Source organism: Arachis hypogaea, chromosome 6 (assembly GCF_003086295.3).
Source record: "Arachis hypogaea cultivar Tifrunner chromosome 6, arahy.Tifrunner.gnm2.J5K5, whole genome shotgun sequence".
Taxonomy (NCBI): Eukaryota; Viridiplantae; Streptophyta; class Magnoliopsida; order Fabales; family Fabaceae; genus Arachis; species Arachis hypogaea.
In genome coordinates this window covers 8,985,046-9,008,047 of record NC_092041.1, presented here as the reverse complement: position 1 = coordinate 9,008,047, position 23,002 = coordinate 8,985,046, and the positions used below count along the sequence as shown (strand labels likewise).

Genomic DNA, 23,002 nt, shown 5'->3' with positions numbered 1-23,002 from the left:
GTCAACTTTTTTATTTTTAATGTATTATTTCAATATTTTAATGCACATATTTTTCTGTGTATTTTTTATTATGACTTATGAGTCCATGTGATTTGACCTTTTTATATTAATAGATCTTACATGTACCAATGATATATTCAGATTCATGTTATTTATGTCAGAGTCTTGGAGCTGATTCCGCCATGCATTTAGAAAAGGTAATTCAACCTTCAATCATATGCATATTTATAAGATATAGATAGATTCGTTATCCACATTTACCATATTACCCTTGACTCGTTTTGTATGATGCTTAGAAAGTGCCACATATCATAATATCTCTCTCTAGCTGGAAACAAAGCAAGGTTCTCCTACAAAGCTAAAGGTCAAACTAGAACACTAGCCTTTCTGTGAATTGCATCACAGCCATCTATTTTTAGCAAAAAATCATGCTGAGAATTGGTTTAAGGTTTGTTTTGTTTCAAACTTCACCTTACTGGCTTCACTTGCCTTTGTGTTTTTATTCATAGAAACTTTATGTTTTTGCCGTTTGATGATTTGAAAACATGAAGCATCTCTCGACTTGCCACTTTCATCTACTATTGAATCTCTTTAATTACTCAGCTTAATTTCTGTTACTAGAAGCATCTTGAACTACGAAAATGGCTATGAGACACATTTTCTTTATTTAATTGTTTACCTTTGATCGTACATGTGGATTTTCCTTTCAGTTCGTTCTTTGATTAAAGTAACCTTAAACCATAGCTTACTGTGTTTATTAATAATTTGTGGTGATTATTGAAACAGTGAAAACGGTTCCTATTCAAGGGCTTTGTTTGGAGAGAGTTTCCACAGGTTGTTGTCTACTCACACTGGAAGGTACTAAGGCAACTTACCTTTCAGCTAATTTTCTCTCTGTTTTACTTTTCTTTGCCATAGTTAGGAATGGAAGGTAGAGAAGAAGCAAAGGGAATAAATAAATGAAGAAATGAATGTTCATAATGTATCCATATCTAGACACAATACAACTATTCAACTAGCATGCTTCATGAATTCCATATCTTTAGTTCATTTCATTTCCACCTTTGTCCTTCCAATTTCACTGTAAATAATTAGACACTTAAGAATTTTGATCTATATTTTAATAACATAGGTTGCTGAGATATAAGTATGAGAGATGAAATTTACATCGGTAGACTGGCGGTATATTTTTTTTTCTTGAAGATTTGGATTAGGATGTGACATTTAACCTGTTATTTGTCACTTAGTTGGACTTCCTCTCCAAAAGTTGTTTACTTCTAAACAGAATATATATTTAGAAGCTTTTTAAATATTTTGAAAATATTGGTGTTTCAATGGTTTTAGCCATTGATCTTAATCATAAAATATATATACAGGCTAAAACTAGTAAAACATTAGTATTCTTACAAAATTTTCTTTTTTTGGCTTTGTGTTAGAGTAAATTTAGGATCAATTAATATTATTTAGCATATCTGAATATTTATGATAGGATATTACGTTTTATTATGTAAAAAAATATTTTGTGGTTAACCTTATGTATTTTTACTATAATTAATTATCATCAACATTAAACTAATAAAAAATAATCTAAGTAAATTCAAATGAATGATTAACTTTATGTACTCTTTATGTACTCCTATCATAATTAATTACTATCAATATTAAACTAATAAAAATAATATAGGTAACACTTTGAGTTGGTGCACTTGCTTTCTTAATGAGAAATGGATTTGTTTCTTTACAGCACTTTCAGACTTTCTCCTTGAAATGGACGATAAAAAGTCACATAAGCTGACGTAGACTCTACAATAAACTTTAATATCATTTAATAAGCGCCTAAATAGACGCCAAAATTTTGTTGGTAAATAATGTTATTGTACAGAAGATGCCATGTAACTTTACTGGTTGCTTTCAATTCAAATTTCTTGTGGTGGTCCAGGAAGCTACAAGATAAGGTAGCACTGATAACTGGGGCAGCTAGTGGAATAGGAAAAGCTACAGCAACCAAATTTATCAATAATGGTGCCAGAGTTATTATTGCAGATATCCAACAAAAACTTGGTCAAGAAACCGCAAATGAACTAGGGCCTAATGCCAGTTTTATAACATGTGATGTCACAAAAGAATCAGACATATCCAATGCTGTTGATTTTGCAATTTCTGAACACAAACAGCTTGATATCATGTTCAACAATGCAGGGATAGCATGTAGAACTCCTCCAAGTATTGTGGACTTAGACATGACAGTATTTGACAAAGTCATGAAGATAAACGTTGGCGGGCTTGTGGCCGGTATCAAGCATGCAGCACGAGTTATGATCCCGCATGGAACGGGCTCGATTCTCTGCACAGCAAGTATCACTGGTGTGATGGGAGGGATGTCACAACACACATATTCAATATCGAAGTGTGCTGTTATAGGTACTGTTAAATCCATGGCTTCAGAGCTATGCAGGCATGGAATAAGAGTGAATTGCATATCACCTTTTGCAATTCCTACTACTTTTGTTATGGAGGAGATGAATCTGTTGTATCCAAATGTTGATGCTCAGAGACATATGGAAATTGTTCATAATGCTGGTGTTCTGAAGGGAGCAAATTGTGAACCAAATGATATTGCTAATGCTGCCCTTTTTCTTGTATCTGATGATGCTAAGTATGTTAGTGGTCATAATTTGGTTGTGGATGGAGGTTTTACATCCTTCAAGAATTTGGATTTTCCTGCACCAGATCAAGTGCAGTAGAAGTTTGTGTAATTTATATTTATAGAGAAAAAAATCATCACAATGATGAAAAGAACCTGCCAATTTCAAATTTTAGATTATTTTTCAGAAAGCCAAATTCACTTTCTCATTACTTATCTCACTATGATTACAGAGAGAATGACTTTTCAAAAAGTATGTATAGAAACTAGGCAGTCATAGTACTATCATACAATATGATCGGAAAACAAGATCATAGACTTTCCATAACCTAAACTTTTAACCCACATATGATGGATTTTATAGGATAATCTACTTTAATTGGAGAATGCATAGTTGCATACAACATTTACTGTAGTAATGCACTTTTTGTTGGATCAAAACATGAGATCATTGTGAGCAACTCATCAAGTCATTCCTTTCCGTCCGTTCTCTCCAAGACCACAATTCACAAAGTCAACCTTAGAATTTTGAAGATCATAGCTGCAGTTAAAAACAACAACTCAACTTACTTTTTGCATGGAAGGGAAGTTCTTCCTTCCGACATCTTTTGCTTCAACAAACAGAACTATTCACCCTGCAACTGGAGAAAATTGTGAGCATCCCCATTTGCAACTTATCTCCCTAATTAGTTCAGCCAAACAGATGTTACTTTTTCACTGTCAAGAACATTGAAGTTCAAGATATTTTTTTCTAATTACTTTTTCCTACGATTCTGGTTTAAACAATTTCATAGAATGATAAATCAGCAATCACTTTTCAATTGGAATGAGCCAGAAAAGATTCCCCACTTTCTGAATAGACATTTGATAATCTTCTCTAGACCACAGTCATTTCGTGTCATTCATTACCTCCTCTTTGATACAATAATTGGATCCTTTTGTTTACTTTATAATGTATAGAAAGATGCTTATATGCTTAGAGTATACTCACCCATGAAAAGATGTAAAATAACTTTGACAGAAATCTCACTATCAATAATGAAACCAATCAACTTTCCATCAGTAGGCCTCCTCATGATAACACTTACAGCTGCCTCCCATATATTACTTGGCGAAGGGAACCACACTTAAAAAAGATTCATATACAAATATAGTTTACATCACCTTGAACTTTGTCTAATGATTGGAAGTTAAAACTTGAAACTTAACCTAATTGTTTGTTTATGAAGTGTTGTTCTTGAGGGGAAAGGGAGGGAGAAAAGAATTTTGAAGAGTAAAAAATAAACTTTAAGGCCCCATTTGGTAACTATTGTAGGACAAACATACAAAAATACAGGTTAACACAAAGCTATCTAGAAAAGGAGTTAAATGTAAACAGAGAATGTTTAGGATAAAATTTGCCCAATTTTTGGTTCATCCAAAATATGTTTGATTTACAGAAAATCTCCACATACAAGTCTTTTTCCTATACAAGTCTTACAAGTCCTCAATATCCCTTATCCCTAAAACGCGCTTCTCTTTGGACCTTATGTTTCACATGCCTATTTAACAGATTTTTCAGTTAATCAACGCGCGAATATATAAAGGATTTCGTTTTCTTTTTCGAATTTTTTCTGCATTTCCTTGCCTTTTCTCTTTCGTTTCCTGTTTGATTTATATACATCTTGAACTTAATTCACTTGAGCTTGTAAGGAAAACCTATGCAACAACTTTGGCTTCAATGGATTTTGTCATATTAGATTTTTTTTTTCTCAACTAACCTAGCTGAGTATGCAGACAGATTTCTTTGCATAATTTTGGTTTATTTATTGGCTACTATAAGAAATAAGCATCATAATATTCCTAAAACAATAGTCTAAGATCACAAGATCACATACAGAAATTAGCAAGACCAGATTTATATCATCATTTAACTACAAATTAACAAAAACAAGTTGAGCAAAAACAAATTCAAGTAATTTCAAAGTTGCTCTATTCTTTCTGCAATCAAGTTAACAGCAGCATTAGCCGACGAAAAAGCCCCATGAAAACTTTCTTTATAAGAGATAGATTCTAATTGAAGAGCCATCTTCAATAAAATCTCACCAAGATCTGTTTGCTTTTGTAGCAAAGAGTTGTAGTATGATTGTGCAGCAATCCGGCTAATCTCAACATTTGTTTCCTCTGGACAGTACTCATCATCCAACCATTTATGCAAAGTAATCCTAAGCCATTCTGATTCCTAACCAAATTCAAAGAAAAAAAAAGGTAAAAATCTCAACTAACTTTCTTGGTCCACTAGGCATAATTATTTAAAAAAGAGTACCTGCAAGGCCATGGTTGGCTCTAACCAATGATCTGGAATACATAGGTCTTCAACTTGGTCATCAGAATCAGGTATTGAATGAGAATAGGACTTCACAAGTGTTGGGGACTGAATATGAGGATGATGAAACATTGATAAAAAAGGTAGAGGATGTTGGTGACTGAGGGTAAGATAGGAGGGCGAGAACGAGATGAACCGGGTGACATTGGAAAACAGAATCATGAACTGACCAGAATTCGGTTTCAAAGTTGTCATGGTTTTCATCGTAGAAAGGTGGTTGTGCTGTATTGTCTAGTTTTTACCGAGTCCTGACTGCACATGCAAACGGCTACCAATATGGACCACATAGAATGCAAGCTTTTAGGATAAGGTCGGCACCATAGGGCTAGAGGCAGTGCAACTATTCTCGTTAACTATATCTTTTTGGGGTTTAAAAATCTCTTCTTAGGCTCTGGATCTTTATAAAATTACCAAAGAATCAATTGTTATACACTTTGATGATTTTTTACATTAAAATGGTTAGGATGGATCACTAATTAAATCCATAGAAATTACATAGTTAGTTAGATTATAAATAAAAACTATTACTATTGAAAAAAATTAATAAATTAAATATTAAATTTGGTTCAATTTAGAGTTTTTTTTTTTTCTATAACTTGAAGAGAGAATACTTGCATTGATTTAGGGAGTACTCCTCCTTCAAGTCAAGAAAAAAAATAAATTAAATATGAAATTTAGTTTAATTTAAAGTTTTTTTTAACTTGAAGAGGAATACTTGGATTGATTAAGGGAGTACTCTCTCTTCAAGTCAAGGAGAAAAATTTAAAATTAAACCAACTTTAATATTCAATTAATTAATTTCTTTTCCAGTGCAATAATAATAATAATTTCTATTTATAATTCTAACTAATTTTTATTGGTTTAAGGTTTAACCAACGGGGTCTAACAAAATCACTGTCTCACCAAGAAATTTGCTTTGATTTTTAAAGCACTAGAAATTCTGGCCATTGCTATCACTATAGATAGAAAGGCCATAGAGATATATTGTCATGCATTCAATATTATAACAACACAACCATGATTTCTAACAAGTTTCCACAAGTATCTGGAAAATTTTATTCCTTAAAATACAAGCAAAATTTTCAGCTTTTAACACTGAATTTTGCTATTATTGCAAAGTTTTTGCTATATATCAATAAAGCGAGCATTCACATAATTTTGAGAGAGAACAAGCATAGATGCACAACTACTGCAGCATAGGACTTTCCTGGTGCCCGCAAAGTCAGGGAATGAGAGATCAGACACCCACTAAATGCTTGCAGGATATGCAGAGGAGCTTGGACTAGGATTGTTAATTGCATCCTTTGGACGTATTATCATCTTTTGCACCATGGATCGAAAGTCCCTACACATGTTAAGATTAAGATTAAAACACAATAGTTAGGGGCAAACCAAATTACTTTACCAAACCAAGACATTTAATTTTTCCAAGACTTGCTGAACTAGCTAATAAGTAAATTAAAATTCGAAGAGAGTTTATTTTTGCCTTTTGTAATTTTCAAATATATTTGTCTTTGAAAGAAAGAAAACAGTGGTTTCTTTCCAGGTTCATAGTTTAGTGATGACAACATATATTTGTTATTCATAATGTGTAGAAACATCTGCAAAGAAATAACATTGAACTGCATAATATTTGTTGTTTTCATATGATATATTACTTTTGATAAATTATTACTTAACTGCCATGGGAAATCTCCCAGGAGCATAATATCTCCATCCTCGTCTATGCAGGTCACATGCCATCCACTGCTTCCATTAATTAAGCCTCCGCCAAAATCAAACATCCAGTCAAGTTCAGAAATGAGTTCGTCATATCCAGCAAAACGAGTGAGATCAATTGCTCTGCCAAGAGCAGTTCCTTGCTTAAGAACCTGAAATAAATGAATGGTCGCCTTAGCTCAGATTTCCAAAAGCCTATAGATTGTTCCAGCTTCAGCTAAGCATTACATTATTTCAGTCACAATGTAGTAAAACAGGTTGAATGAATCAGTTCGTCAAACTAACAAAATGCTTTGACAGTTAGGCATGAAGGTCCCCCTTTGGAGAGATTTAGATCCTGCCATGCAGTTTTTTTTCACATGACAGGGTCATCTGGAAAGTATACAATGAAACAAAGACCATGCACAGTGCTGTACGTATTTTTTCACATGGCCTTGCCAAGTGGAAAAAAGTTTCACATGAAAGTTATCCCATCCTTTTCCAAGCACCCAAGGGAAAAGGGGATCCTACCCATATTTTAGTTAGAAGCCTAGAAACAATAAATAAGTGCACTTCAATGAGTAAAATTCTATAATATTCACTATAAACAAATCATTCATGGAATCATGGTTAGATCATAAATGTGACTTTCTACCTTTGTGCAACTTCTACTATTATCAGAGCGACACTTCTTGCATCTTTTCTCTGAGGAAACACCTTGAATATTTCCGCACTGTTTTGCTGCCTGGATTGTTGCATAAATACTTGAGTGAGACATTGGAGGAATAGAAATGGTACTTGGAATCTTGCTGTAAGCAGAAAATTGTGGTGAAGGGAGCTCCGATTGGCAATCAGTTAAGTAAATCCCAAAAAGCTTGTATGTAGTACAACTGCTATGTGGGCCAAAAGGAACATCGTTTTCATCTTTAGATTCAGAAGAAGGCCATCCTTGGGATTCAGATCCCGGACAGTACGCATTTGAACTGGAAGTTGACAAGTCTTCATGTGGAAACGACATTGAGCTTCCAGTACACTGGTGAACAGGGTCTTGAATCGGAATTCGAAGCTGATTCTCAATCCCAAGGTTTGAGTTACAAATAACCTTTGATGATGGTTGTTTTAGCACAGGCTGTGGAGAAGCTACATCATTGTAGTCTTGACCTTGCAAGTCCCTTTCCAGTCTCTGAGCTGCAGGCTTAGCTGAATACCGAATTATCTCTGATGACAAGAAGAGGATTTAATTAGTCACATTCTCATTGGGAAAGCTACACATTGTAACAAAACATGAAAATTTAGAGAATTTTATAGCTTCATTGAAAAATTGCATTTGAGGGGGAGAAAAAAAATGGTTAAGAGCTGACCATCCTTGACAAAGCCACTTAATTCAGGCAACGGCAGGTTATTTGGACGGGCTTTCTTTGGTGCGGGGAGAATAGGAATGTGTTTCTGCTTGGCACAGTCCAAGGCCTCAATCCACCAAGGACAAACTCTTTCTGGATGCATATCTGCATGCGGTGTAGCATCCCATTGGACCTAACAGGAGAAACAAAATAAATTGAATCAGGGTAAAATAAAACAAAATATGTATTATAATCTCTCAAGGAAATAAATTTATAGATTCGGAAAGGATCTGATCTGATTACCTTGAGGCTTCTCCATTCAGAACCAGGCCACCTAATGCCATCAAAATCTTCAATACTGATTACTGTACCTGCATATCTGGATAACCAAACAAGCAAAAGGACATGTTTATACATCGTTTTCTCGTAGATACCATTATTACAAACTTTGAGACCAGCACCTTTTTCTAGGTTCTTCAACATCAAGCAGCAATTGTACTCTCGTACCAGTTGCATAGCTCATTTGAGTTGACTTCATGTAACGTTGCAAAGGAATGATAAATTCAAAGGGATTCGTCCTGCAAGAGATGTGTATATCAGGCTAACGGCTCTTTCTAGGAATTCATAGAAAAACTTTATACAAGAAAAGTAGGCAGTATGTGCATTTGAGTTTCAATGAAATCCAAAGCACTCACCGAGGGTAGTGGTATACAGTGAACATGGATCCTGTGGCAACAGCATTGGAAGCACTAGCCAGTATTCCTAGTTGCATGCTATGAGCTGATATCAGAGAAGCAGATGGGGATGCAATATTTTGCCGTTTCATAGCTCGACGAACCCCAATTCGGAGTTCTCCGTTTTCTCCCCTGCAATGGCATAAATATTGCCCTGGTTACTCACACTTTCATTATCACTGGTCTAATACTATCATGGTTGACTTAACAACCCCAATTGTTTAGATTTTACAGGGTTCCTCGTATAAAAATTTGTATCTTAAAACCAAAATAGCATGAATCTTATGAATTTTGAGCCCCTCTCCTCCATGAAATCAAATGAGTGACATCTATTTTTTAGAGTTCAGACCCCGTGAATCATGGATACAGCAATTCTTAATTGAAAAAGATATTGGCGGTGTCCAAACAATTCAAAAAGTTGTTTGCAAATGCAACAAAAAGTTTTAGAATACCTGAAGAATATGCATGTATCTCCAGCAGCAAGTTTTTTGGAGTTTAAAAATGTGCTCCAACCGCTAGTAAGTAAGTTTCGTCTTGGCTGACCTGCATGGCAGTTTACATTATGATGTTAATCCAACTCTAAATTAACTAATCATTTTAGACGAGCATTTCATTTCTTACTAAACAGAAAGATGCTACATGCCCATATATATTACTTTTGATTTCAAAACATTCAATCTCTAAGAGAATCATTAGAATCAATTTAGATCAATTAGTATCGTTTATATTCATATAGCATATCTGTATATTAATTGTAGGATTCTATGTCTTTATTACTTTGATTTATCTAACACCTATAAATACTCCTTGTATATTGTACTTTTAAATATACTGAATAATACACATAAACATTTTCCTCAACTTGGTCTCTTGTTTCTAACATGGTATCAAGAGTCTAAAGTTTTTTTTCAATGAAATTTTGTTCATAGCCTCCTTGTTTTTCTCTTCCGACAGTGCCTCTTTGCTCTCGTTTTTTTATCTGTTTCTGACGCTTTGGTTCGTCACCTCCGGCATCATCATGTTCTTCTCTTTGTCAGCTTTCCAACGTCGCCGAGATTGCCGCCAGAAGCCCTTGGACGCGCTCTCACATGCCGCCAGAACCTTGCTGCCCACCTCCATTGTTTCTCCTTCCAGAAGCTTCAGCAGCTGTTGGATCTTGGTGCCGATCGAACGATCCTTGCACTTCCACGTGTCGCAACGCAAGCCATCCTCGCGCTCCAGTTTTCAGCAGCCGTTGGATCTTGGTGCTGATCGCACGATCATCGCGCTCCCACGTGTCGCGACGCAAGCCATCCTCGCTCTCCAATGACTCGCGAACGACCCGACCCGGTCCAATGGTCTACCGCGTTCCACCTCATCGCCAGCGTGTCCTCCCGCTCCTCTCAGGCGCCGCCACATGTCGTCGTTCCGCTGACGTGGCGCTGACGTCACTGCTGACGTGGTAGACAAGCGGGACCCTCCCTAAGATTTTTTGGTGAGCTCTTTTCGATTTCGCGCTCCGTTTTCTCGTTTTATGCCCCGAATTTGCAGTTTCTTCTCCCTTTTACCATTTTTTTCTATTACTATGGAAAAACCGGATGTCTTTCAGCCTATCCCTGTTTTCCTTAATGGCTCCAACTATGCACATTGGGTCGAAGCTATGCGAGGATTTTTTAAAGGGCAAAAATTATGGCGATATGTTACTGGTGATATTGCATGTCCTGTTAAGCCAACTGTGACTGACAAATCCAAAGATGGTGTCTCCAAATCCAAAGAGGATGCTGAGAAGGACTTTGCAGAGAAATTAGAAGATTGGGATAGTAAAAATCATCAGATTATCACTTGGTTCTACAACACTTCTACTCCTGGTATTCACTTACAGTTTGGGCATTTTCAAACTACTAAAGAGGTATGGGATCATTTGACAAAACGTTACACTATTTCTGATCTTTCTCATCAGTACCAATTGCTTAAGGAACTTCATAGCCTTAAGCAAGAACGTGGCCAAGCAGTTTTTGATTTTCTTGCTCAGATGGAGATTATTTGGGATCAATTGACCTCTTGTGAGCCTGTTCTTAAAAATCTCACTGATGCTAAGGCATATGAGGATTATCGAAACCGGACACGTCTCATCCAATTTCTGATGACTATGAGCCAGTCAGGGCTTCTCTTCTTCATCAGAATCCCTTGCCTAATCTTGAAGATGCTCTTCCTCGTCTTAAGTCTGAAGAAATGCGCTTGGGATTGCTTCGTTCTAAAAGTGAAACTGTCTTTGCTGCCACTGACAAAAAGGGCAAAATCTGTCGAAACTGTAATCGGCCTGTGATTTCCTTCTCCGATTATCCTTCTATTGAATGTCGTAAGTGCAAACAAAAAGGCCACATTGGCTCCAATTGCCCGAAACTGTTCTGCCATTATTGTCAGCTCTCGGGTCATTTGATTGCTACCTGTCCTACTAGACCACCACATTCAGATCAGAACAAGTATCAACCTCGTCCCAACAACTCTCCGCATGTGCATGCCTCTATTGTTGCTGCTGCTACTGAGTCCACCCATTCCACATCTCTCAACACACCTTCTATCTCTCTATCAGATATTGAATTTCTTCTTAAGTAACTTATCTCTGTTTTTGGTAATACCCCCGCTACTCTTTCCATCCTCCAGGTAATTCTAAATGGTATTTTAATTCTGGTTGCTTTAATCATATGTTTCCTTTGCGTCGTCTTTTCTCGTCGTTGTCTCCCACTACAAATGCACCTTCTGTCAACACTGCTAATGGTTCCCTCTTGCATGCAACACATCACGGGATTATTTCACAGTCCAATATTCATCTTTCTGATACTTATTTTATTCCAAAATTGAATTTTAACCTTATCTCTGTCGGTCAGCTTGTTGAACTTGGTTTTGATGTCATTTTTTCTATTTCTGGTTGTCGTGTGCAGGATCGTCGGATGGAAAAGATCATCGGGACTAGTTGTAAGGTCGGACATTTATTTGAGCTCAAGAACCTTCATGTTTCCTCTACGTCAAATTTCTGTGCTGTTTTCTCTCCGTCTACTCTTCACTTGTGGCACCGTTGTTTTGCTCATAACTCCTTAGGAAAATTGCGTCCTCTTATATCTATGGGTGTTTTAGGTCAAGTTCAAAATGAGTCTTTCGATTGCATTTCTTGTCGCACTGCAAAACAACCTGCCTTATCCTTTAATAATAATTCCTCTATTACTTGCTCTCCTTTTGATCTTATTTATTCTGATGTTTGGGGCCTCGCTCCCACCACTTCTATGGGAGGGGCTCGATATTTTGTCATCTTTATTGATGATTATTCACGTTTTACTTGGGTTTATTTGATGACTAATCGTTATGAGTTGCCTCAGATTTATATTAACTTTGCCACTATGGTTCGCACTCAATTCTCAAATGTCATTAAAATTTTCAGACGTGATAATGCTATGGAATATCGTGACTCCAAACTTTTAAACTTTCTCGCTGAATAGGGTGCTTTGTTCGAGTTTTTTTGTCCTAGTACCTCTCAACATAATGGCAGAGCTGAGTGTAAACACCATCATATTCTTGACTCTGTCCGTTCGATACTTATTTCCTCTTCCTGTCCTGAGCGTGCTTGGGGTGAAGCTGTTCTCACTGTTGTTCATGTTATCAATAGACTCCCTTCTTCTGCCCTTGGTAACACTACTCCCTTTGAGCGTCTTTATCGTACTTTTTCCGATTACAGTTCTCTCCGTATTTTTGGTTGTGTCTGTTTTATTCTTCTTCAGCCTCATGAACACAATAAACTTGAACCTCGAGCTCGCATGTGTTATTTTCTTGGTTATGCTTCCGAACATAAGGGTTATCATTATTGGGATCCTATCTCTCGCCGTATTCGTATATCTCGTCATGTTGTCTTCTGGGAGCATCACATGTTCTCTAGTTTTTCCTCTTTTGAGTCCATTCCTTCTACTATGTCACCATTTTTTACTAACCCAAATGTTGTCTCTTTCTTAGTGATGATACTACAGGATCTACCCCAAGTCCATCCCTCGAGGGCCCTGCTCTTCCACCTTCTCCATCTCCCGATGATTCCAGCCCGGACGGCGATCTTACTCCTTCCGTCATGCCTCCTCCTCCCACTCGTACTTCTAGGGTAAGGAATTCACCTCCTCATTTTCTTGATTATAATTGCTTTTCTACTATTCTTCATTAACATGAACCTAAGTCATTTAGAAAAACTTTCACAAATCCAAATTGACAACAAACAATGCAGGAAGAAATACAGGCACTTGAAAAAGAACACACTTGAAATTTGGTTGATCCTTCTTCTGATCAGGAAGTTGTGGGTAGTAGATGGGTATACAAGATCAAGACACGCTCTGATGGCTCTATTGATCGTTATAAGGCACGCTTGGTTGCTCTGTACGCAAGAGTATAGTATTGATTATGAATAGACTTTTGCTCCTGTCGCTCGCCTTACGTCTGTTAGAACTCTTCTTGCCATTGCCGTGGTTAAAAAATGGTCTCTCAGTCAGATGGATGTGAAGAATGCATTTCTTAATGGAGATTTGAAAAAGAAAGTCTATATGAAACCACCTCTGGGGTATCCTTGTCCTTCTAGTAAGGTTTGTCTCCTTCGCAAGGCACTTTATAGACTTAATCAAGCTCCTCGTGAATGGTTTGACAAGTTCAGCACTACCATATGCAGTCTTGGTTTTACTTCTAGTCCTCATGAGAATGCCATTTTCATTCGTAAAAACGAATGTGGAGTTGTTCTTCTACTTTTGTATGTTGATGACATGATCATTACTGGAGATGATGTTGATGGTATCGCTGATCTCAAGGCCTCACTTCACCTTACCTTTGAGATGAAAGATCTTGGTTCTCTCTGCTATTTTCTTGGTCTCGAAGTCATCTCCACAGATGATGGCATCTATCTCTCTCAGGCCAAGTATGCTTCAGATCCTTTTGCTCGCATTGGGATTATAGACAGTCGCACTGAGTCTACTCCTCTTTAGCCTAATGTTCGATTTACCCCTATGGATGGCACCATTTTAGATAATCTGACTCTCTATCGATAGTTAGTTGGAGGTCTCGTCTACTTGACTGTCACTCGACCAGACATTGCCTATCCAGTTCTTGTCAGCTCCTCCTCCTACTCATTATGCGGCAGTTCTTCGCATTCTTCGCTACATCAAAGGCACTCTACTTCATGGCCTTTATTTTCCTACCAATTCCTCTTTGACTCTTCAGGCGTACTCTGATACTGATTGGGCTGGTGATCCCACTGATCGTCGTTCTACTACTAGTTACTGTTTGTTTCTTGGCGACGCTATTATTTCTTAGCGTGCTAAGAAGCAAACGTTCACTGCTCGCTCAAGCACAAAATCTGAGTACCGTGCCCTCACTGACACCACTGTTGAAGTTATCTCGGTTCGTTGGCTTCTCGAAGGTTTGGGTGCTCCTCAGTCGTCCCCTACTGATGTTTTTTGTGATAACCGCAGTGCTATTCAGATTGCCCATAATGATGTGTTTCATGAAAGCACCAAACACATTGAGATTGATTATCACTTTGTTCGACAACGTATCCTTATTGATGCTGTTCGTCTCATTGCTGTTGGAACACTGGATCAGACTGCTGATAACGAAAGCTCATCACCCGACTCATTTCGGAACTTTGTTATCCAAACTCAAGCTGGTATCCTTAGCTCCCACTTGAGTTTGAGGGGGGATGTTAGAGAATTATTAGAATCAATTTAGATCAATTAATATCGTTTATATTCATATAGCATATCTGTATATTAATTGTAGGATTCTATGTCTTTTTTATTTAATTCATCTAGCACCTATAAATACCCCTTGTATATTGTACTTTTAAATATACTGTAAATAATACACAGAAACATTTTCCTCAGCTTTGTCTCTTGTTTCTAACACAATCAAACAAATATTTTACCAAAATGATGCATAAGACTGCTGCAATTGAATGTGGATGATTTGTAGCTAAAGAACAAAGTATAATTCCCAAAGCAGTTGCAAGATTTCGGTGTCATGGACTGATCAAAATCACAAGGATCCAAAATTTTGTTACAGTTATGGCTACATTACTGCAACTGGATCAGGAATGTTTGACATGAAATAAAATAACTTACCACGAAATATATGTCGGAAGCGCCAGTCGTACCCATGCAAGTCCCTTGCAACAAGCTCTTGTGCTGGGGGTTTAAGAGTCATGTCCTGCAATATCGAAGGCATAAAATAAGGCAAATTCTTTCCAAAACCATAGTTATTGTGAAACAGATAGAATAATAAACATAGGTTCCTAGTGCAGATGCCTATTGGAATCAAGGAAAAAAAAAATTAAACGTGCTAAAATAGTGCTCGAGAATTTTGACAGGGAAGCACATAACAAAAGTATCGTGTGGCTCAAGATAAAATGAGTAAACTAAACAACAAGAAATAATTTAGTGCTTCCATGAATTCCGGCCACCTGTTCTCTGTATGAAATTGATATTGGAAAAACATTATGACTTGGTAAAAAAGTCACGACTAAAAACTTAAATCAACCAAAATATTCCTTTGTTATACACAAAAATACACAATGCATTCTGTAAATTAGAAAGGTTGTTTAAGTTGATATATAACTCAAGATAAGGATTACAACCAGAGGGGGGAAGCATTCATAAGCATGCCTCTTGGGAATAGAGAATCCGCCATGAGCACCAGAGTCTGATGAAGTAAGTATCTTGCTAAAGGAGTATACAGAAGATCTGCTGGGTATCTGAGCTGTGTCTGTGTCCTTGGAACTAAGTTCATCTTGCTGCAAATAAGCCAGAGCAAAAACCAGTTCTGTTAAAAGTTAAAACATCAACATGTCTGAATATAAACACTGGCAACTGCATTTCGTTGTTCATGATTCAACTCAAAATAGACAAAGCATATAGAAATAACAACATAAAATTACACCAACAGTGAAAGTTCAAACCAATGAGCAGAAGTAATAAGCAATTATGGGCCCAGTACCATAAACCAGGAGAAAGCGAAATATGAAGAATATAAATATTAGAAGAGAATTAAGTATTAACTTACTAACCTTGGACTCTGGAAGTAGAGTAACTTGAGCAAAAACCTCGTCTCTGGAAGCTTCAGTCTGTAAATCAAGTTAATAACAATATATAATTTCTAAGGGGTATTACACATTTTTAACCTGTGTAAAAAGATGATACTACCTTTAACTGAACAAACACAACCCGGCACAGGATCTTAGAAGGTAGATTATGCACAGGAATATCCACGTGACCATCTTGCTGATGCTGAGTGAATGAAGCAACCTATTCCATATTTCAATAAAAGACCATGAAACAGTGGTTAGAGAAATATGGATCTACTATCATGTAAAAAAATTTATACAACTATGGAATCACACCATAAACAATAATGCTTATCGACAACCAACAACCTAATTAGGTAACTACTTAAAAACTACACACACATAAGGAATTAAAAGAGGTGTATCTGTACAGGAAAGGGTGTATTAAAGTTGATGGAACAGTCCCTACTCTCTGTATCAGTGATGAAAAGTAGTTGTTTAATTGTATTGTTGGTGTAACGGCAAATCATAAATCACATATTATCATATCATTACAAGTGTTTGGTCCTTGCATTAACTGCCTTAAAAGTCATGTATAATGCTATCTAATTTATTAAAGTCATATCAAGCAAAGAAGAGCCGGTTTTCCCGCCACCGCCTTTTTTTTCTCTTTTTTAATTAACACAAATTTGTCTGATAAAAGTTATACACCACTCTGGATTCCATAACATTAAATTTGGAGGTCAAAAACTGCTTAAGAAATCATAGGTCAATGATCATAAAATAATTTATAGATCAGTAAATTTTAGACTCAATATACGTTGATATTTTTTAGCAGCCTCTAGTTTAATATTTGATTCCTTAAAAAGAAAAACACAATATCATTTTATTTTCTGTAAATTCGTAGATTTATTTAATAAATCATATACACTTTTAAGAATCAAAATGATAACAAATTAATACCATGGACGAATAATCTTTAAGTTATATTTGTCTGCCAGTAACCTTATTAGCGAAGAAGGTATATTATTTTTCGTTTGTTCATAACGCGTGTTATATATCAAAAAGGCAATTTGCGAGAGGCGATCGAAAAATATAAAATCATCTCCAAATATTCTCCAGTACTTCAGCAATACATGTAATAATAATAAATAAAACGCATAACAAACAACATATATGTATATTTGTATTGAGGAGTCTTTAACTCTTAAATGATTAAAAAATATTACACATATAAAAATATTATATTTGCATCACCCCACCTATATAACATGTATAACATATGGTCAAAATCACTTACAATTATGTTTATGTAAAATTAATAATTAAAAATTATTTGACAATAATTAAATTAAACTTATTAAATTATTTAATTAATATCAAATATTAACTTTAAAAAAATATTTGCATATACATTTTTACGGTAACATATATATCACTATAAATTCGAAATAAATAAATATAATCGGTAAGGATGAAGACCCCCGCTCTATGTTATGCCAAGCGCCATGATAATAATTTTATTGAATTTAGTGATAAACTCCTTCAAATATCATTTTACTAATTATGAATAAAAAACATTAAAACTTAAAAACAATTCTAATAACAGTACCTTAGTAATATTAAATCATAAGCGTTAGAGTGTAGCATATTTTATAATTTATAACTATTAATTAGTTATTATTAATATTTTTAATGGATGAAATTATATTTAACGATAACTCATTTTTTTAGTTAAATGCTGGTCACTTATAATTTCTCATATTAAATTTACAGAAGTAGTTACAAAAGATAGAAATAGAATAGAGAGTGTGAAGAAGAAGGAAGAAACGTGAAGGAACCTGTTCTAAGTAGCCTTGAGGGAAGTACAGCACCTTATCTCCGACACGGGGGATATATACACATTCTCCCGCGCATGCTCGCCACACTCTCTCATACAACTCATCACCATCTTTTTTATAATTATTCACACCTATAAGATCGATCGATAGATGAACATCATTCAGTATGGATAGAATGATAGATTAATTAATCATTTCCATAAGCAGCTATATAATCAGATCGAAATTGTTGGAATACTCGGAAAGATCAGACGGCGTCGTACTGTATACCTTCGTCAGCAGCGTTTGGAGAGGAAGAGGCGGTGACTCCATCAGCGTCCATCGATCTTCTCCGTCTAACAAACTTTTAAATGGTAGAGTGTTCTTTTGTGGAGATGGAGCAGATCGGCATACGAATTAGGAAGCAGCTGAAACGTTTCTTCACCACGACAAGTAGTAGTAGTATCTCTATTATCTCTTTAAGGTAGCTTGTGTTTCTTCAGGTTTCTCTCTGACTCTCTCTCTCTCTCTCTCGGTTACCGATGAAGGATGCAGTGCATTCGAGTACACGCACGCGGGTGGAGCAGTTGTAACAGAACACGTATAAAGTGAGTGAGAGAGAGAGAGATGGGGTTTAGCTAGCAGTAGTAGCTAGGTAGAGAGAGAGAGAGAGAGAGTACGACTGCAACTGAAAAATGCAAAGCGAGGGGCGCGTTTCTCTTTCCTTTTTATTTTCATTATTTATTCTCATGTGTTGTTGGTGTTGGTGTTGGTGTTAAGACGAATTCCGTTTTTCGCATCGCAGCTTCTCAATACCTCATTCTTATATTCTCTCCGGTATCACCATCCCTTTATCCCCGTAGCTTCAGAAAGGAAAATAACGTAAAATAAAATAAATATTACTACTCAATGCAAGTACTGTATGCTTAGTTAAATATAATTTCAACCGCATTTAAATCATATCCGATCACACTGTATGTTTAAAAAGAGATACATATCATATCATGACTCTTGATCACGTACTCCTCCGATTCACTCTTCTCTTGTATTATATATATTCTTAATTAATTAGTGAAGATTTTTGTTAACAAGTTATTGTTCTTATTATTATTACTGTTATTATATTATCAAGAAAACGTATAGTAGAAAAAGGAACTGAACAATGGTGGCGATGTTTTCTAATTTGCGACGATACGAACGAAGCTGCACTGCATGCCAAGAAAATCCGTCATGAATCGCATCGCCATTTTGCCGTCTCCTTCTCCTTTTCCCTTTCCCTTTCCCTTCCCCTTATTATTTGTATTATCATTCTTATCTAATCCAGGCCATTCACTCAAATTAGTATTACAACGAACACTGGACTTTCCGAGTATTACAGAAGATAAAAAAAAAAACTACAAAAAATTGTAATAATTTGAATAATAATTAATAATAATGTTAATTGTTAATGACTTAATGGTAAGGTAATGACTAATGAGAGAGATTATGTTGGAGAGAGAGAGAGAAAGAGAGAATGGGAATGCATGCATGCAGTGTATATACATTAATATATGGATGCAGGTGTAGAGGGGGGGGGGGTGGGGGGATGGGGGATGGTCAGTGATTGCAGAAACAGAAAGCTAAGGCTGGCACTCTGGTACGGCGCTCTTCGCTTTCACCCAATGCAATCATTCATTATACCATTACCATACACCATCCCTTTTCACTTCATATTATTTGCTACTATATCTATATCCCCCCTTTTAATCCAATCACGCTAGTTAAATTCCAAAAACATCCTTTAAAACAAAGAAATATAAACTATAAATTGATAAAATGAAAATTAATTATTATTAAATTTATAATGTCTATCAATGAGTGAGTTCTGCTGTCTTAATTAGTTAATTTAAAATAATTAGACTTATTTTTTTATTTAATCAACTTTTTTATTTTAGATAGTTTTGATCTATTAAATTCAAACACTATTTTTTTTCCAAAGCAAAATAACAAAATCATTTACTAACACATTTTTACGTATGAAAGAATTGATAAAGTAAAAAATTAATCATATTATAATAATTTTTAAATTACAATAATAAAATTCACACATAATAAAAATTATAAATTTAATAGTGATTTAATTTTCGCTTTTTTACTTTAGTCATTTTCTTACTTTAAGAGTTTTTTTTTTTTTACATTTTTATACCTCAAGAAATAAACTGTTCATAAACTTAAAGAATCAAAATTGTGTGTTAAAAGAAAGGAATCAATTGCACTATTTGCACATAAACCACATCATATTATATTATTTATTTTTTCCTTCACAAAGTTGTATAAAAGAGTTGCTTGTTTGGATTTGATCCCTTTGTTATTTTGTTTTTTTGTTAACTTGTAGTGTGTTGTTTGGTAGTGTCAATGGAGCTGCTGTATGTTCAACTAGGTAGGCCCAAATTAAATTTTATAAGCCCATGTAGGTTGTGACCCCATTTAACCCCAATTCAATTGCTGGTATATCACTAGTGTGAACTGTGAAGTTCAAATGTCCAATTACTCTAGGTTCTGGAGTTTATACTTATTATATAATTGTTGTTGGTAAAATAAAATTGTAAGTTTAAATTTACAATTTCTAATTTTTATGTATCAATTAAATGACAGTTGTATATACAAGACTAACCTGCTTTAGATTTCAAATTTAAGAATAATGATTAGAAATATAATCATTCATGTTACCTCTTTTTTATCAATTTAAATTATTGGAAAGAATAGTATTTGTTCATACCCTGACCCAACGTCAAAGGCCCAGGTCCAAATAAAAGGCCTAACCCAAAGGATTAAGCCTAGTTAAGTACCGACCTTCACATAAGAAGTCGGTACCAACCACGACTTGCCTTAAAAAAGTCGGGTATGAGATTAGCTGGCAGATAAACACTCATTCAAATGAGTAACCGCCCCTAAAATCTCTCTAACCGCTTCCTAAAGCCATATCTTAACCTCCCAAAGATAATGGGGCGGTTAATATCCTAAAGATACGGCACTACACCAACGGTGGTTATTGGCTCACCACTATAAGTACACTGACACCCCTCAGGTATCTCTAAGTCCAATACTCTCTAGACCTGCTCACACTCTTGCTAACTTAGGCATCGGAGTGTCTTTGCAGGTACCACCCCCCATTCACTCGCGAGCACAAGTCGGACGGAGCCTCCCGAGTTGCAAACCCATCTGGAGTCCTCCTCCTTCATACATTTGGGCTGACCGACGCCATCCATCTTATTCATCTCCGGTTACCCACCGTAACATTGGCGCCGTTGCCGGGGACCCGAGAGATCATCCATCGATGGCGGATAGATCCCACGAAGAAGGCCATGTGGAAACAGATTCTGAACAAGAGAATCTAGACATGGGTAATGACAATGAAGACTTGGCCCAACACCAGGAAGATAACAACCAACACAGAGAGGGTACCTCCGGAGTGAAGAATCCGAAGGTAAATTCCTCAGACGGGCGTGAATCAGAAAAAGGCGGACCATCCCACGTAGCTGAATTAATGGGATTAGTCCATAGCCGCCTGGAACAACTGGAGCAAGAGCGGGAGAAACAGAAGGAAACCGAAAGGTACCTCAAAGAGGAGATGGAGCGGCGAAAAGAGTTAGAAAGAAAACTCTTACAGCTAGAATCCTCCCTCAAGAGTCACAACTCCCGCGACGAACAAGAAGACCAACTCTCGGGTGGAGAAGATCCTTTCAGCGAGGACATAATGAGGGCAAAAGTTTCGAGAAACTTCAAAAGCCCTGATATGGACCTCTATGATGGAACCACGGATCCAAAGCATCACCTGAGCAACTTCAAAAGTCGGATGTATCTAGCTGATGCCTCTGACGCTACTCGATGCAAAGCTTTTCCGACCACTTTGTCAAAAGCGGCAATGAAGTGGTTCGATAGCCTTCCCCCGAGATCAATCACCAGCTTTGAGGACCTCTCAAGGAAGTTTTTGATGAGGTTCTCGATTCAAAAAGACAAGGTAAAACATGCACCGAGCCTCCTGGGAATAAAACAGGAGGTCGGAGAGTCTTTACGAGCCTACATGGAAAGGTTCAATAAAGCATGTTTAGAGATCCAAGACCTGCCCACAGAGGCAGTCATAATGGGGCTAATCAATGGGCTCAAAGAAGGTCCCTTCTCACAGTCCATATCTAAAAGGCACCCCGTTTCTCTAAGTGATGTACAAGAAAGGGCTGAAAAGTACATCAACATGGAAGAGAATGCAAAATTAAGAGACCTGAGTTGGCGACCTGGACCCCCTCCCTCATCTAAAGAGAGGGAAAGGGAAGTCAAGAAGAAGGAAGAACTCGGTCTCGAGAGGCCCAGGAAATATCACTCTTATACTCCTCTAAAAACTTCTATAGTGGATGTATACAGAGAGATTTGCCACACTGAAAGGCTGCCACCCCCTAGACCTATTAAAAATAAAAAAGGGGGAAGCCGCAGCGATTATTGCGAGTACCATAAAATATATGGTCACTCCACCAACGACTGTTACGACCTCAAAAATGTGATAGAAAAGCTGGCTAGAGAAGGTCGGCTTGATAGATATCTCATGGAAAGGTCGGACACCCATGGAAAGAGAAAGCGAGATGATATGGATAGAAGAGATCCACCGCCGCAGACTCCAGAGAGACATATCCATATGATCTCAGGGGGATTTGCGGGAGGAGGGCTCACTAAATCCTCTCGCAAAAGACATCTCAAAAGAGTCTATCAGGTCGGGGAAGAGACACCCGACCTCCCAACTATCTCGTTCACAAAAGAAGATGGGCAAGGGATAATCCCCGGGCACGATGATCCCGTGGTGATAACTATGATCCTAGCCAATGCCCATCTCCACAGAACCCTAGTAGACCAAGGAAGCTCGGCGGACATCCTTTTCAAGCCCGCCTTCGACAAGCTAGGGTTAGATGAAAAAGAATTGAGAGCCTACCCCGAGACCCTATATGGATTAGGGGATACGCCAATAAAACCACTGGGATTCTTACCCCTTCACACCACTTTTGGAAAAGGGGAAAAATCAAGGACTCTGAGCATAGACTTCATAGTCATCGATGAAGGGTCAGCCTACAATGCCTTAATCGGCAGGACTACCCTTAATCGCCTTGGAGCAGTGGTATCAACTCCCCACCTTTGCATGAAATTCCCGACCCCAGGAGGAATAGCAACGGTGAGGGGAGATCAAAAATTGGCAAGAAAATGCTACAATGAAAGCCTAAATCTGAGAGAAAAAGGCAAAGAAGTCCACACCATAGAGCTCGGCGGCACAAGGGCCAGAGAGGAGCTGCGACCCCAACCGGGAGGAAAAACCGAGGAGATA

The 23,002-nt window shown here is 36.9% G+C and overlaps 2 protein-coding genes and 1 long non-coding RNA gene across 4 annotated transcripts; 1 reads left to right on the top strand and 2 right to left on the bottom strand.

Moving 5' to 3' along the window:
* The first annotated feature begins 63 nt into the window (after positions 1 to 63).
* Positions 64 to 2,841, top strand: LOC112695860 (zerumbone synthase). Of its 2 annotated transcripts, none has more exons than XM_025748375.3 (4): positions 64 to 197; positions 297 to 448; positions 787 to 858; positions 1,940 to 2,841. In XM_025748375.3, the coding sequence occupies exons 2-4, from the start codon at positions 429 to 431 to the stop codon at positions 2,742 to 2,744; spliced, it is 897 nt and encodes a 298-aa protein (XP_025604160.1). In that variant the 5' UTR covers positions 64 to 197; positions 297 to 428; the 3' UTR covers positions 2,745 to 2,841. The 2 variants fall into 2 exon arrangements, with proteins under 2 accessions (XP_025604160.1, XP_072052751.1); XM_072196650.1 differs by lacking the exon at positions 64 to 197 and having other exon boundaries at positions 220 to 448; positions 1,940 to 2,109; positions 2,200 to 2,841.
* Positions 2,138 to 4,602, bottom strand: LOC140173412 (uncharacterized). The gene is made up of 2 exons (XR_011862130.1): positions 3,215 to 4,602; positions 2,138 to 2,721 (listed from the first exon to the last, which is right to left on the bottom strand). It is a non-coding gene; the product is annotated as an uncharacterized lncRNA (long non-coding RNA).
* A 1,428-nt stretch (positions 4,603 to 6,030) lies between these two features.
* Positions 6,031 to 16,431, bottom strand: LOC112695858 (auxin response factor 2). Its single transcript, XM_072198071.1, has 13 exons — positions 16,417 to 16,431; positions 15,978 to 16,079; positions 15,842 to 15,898; positions 15,413 to 15,568; positions 14,901 to 14,985; positions 9,234 to 9,324; positions 8,743 to 8,913; positions 8,509 to 8,625; positions 8,351 to 8,426; positions 8,069 to 8,240; positions 7,363 to 7,925; positions 6,690 to 6,880; positions 6,031 to 6,354 (listed from the first exon to the last, which is right to left on the bottom strand). Exons 1-13 carry the CDS (start codon positions 16,429 to 16,431, stop codon positions 6,258 to 6,260), a joined length of 1,893 nt encoding a protein of 630 aa, XP_072054172.1. The 3' UTR covers positions 6,031 to 6,257.
* Between the last annotated feature and the right edge of the window lie 6,571 nt (positions 16,432 to 23,002).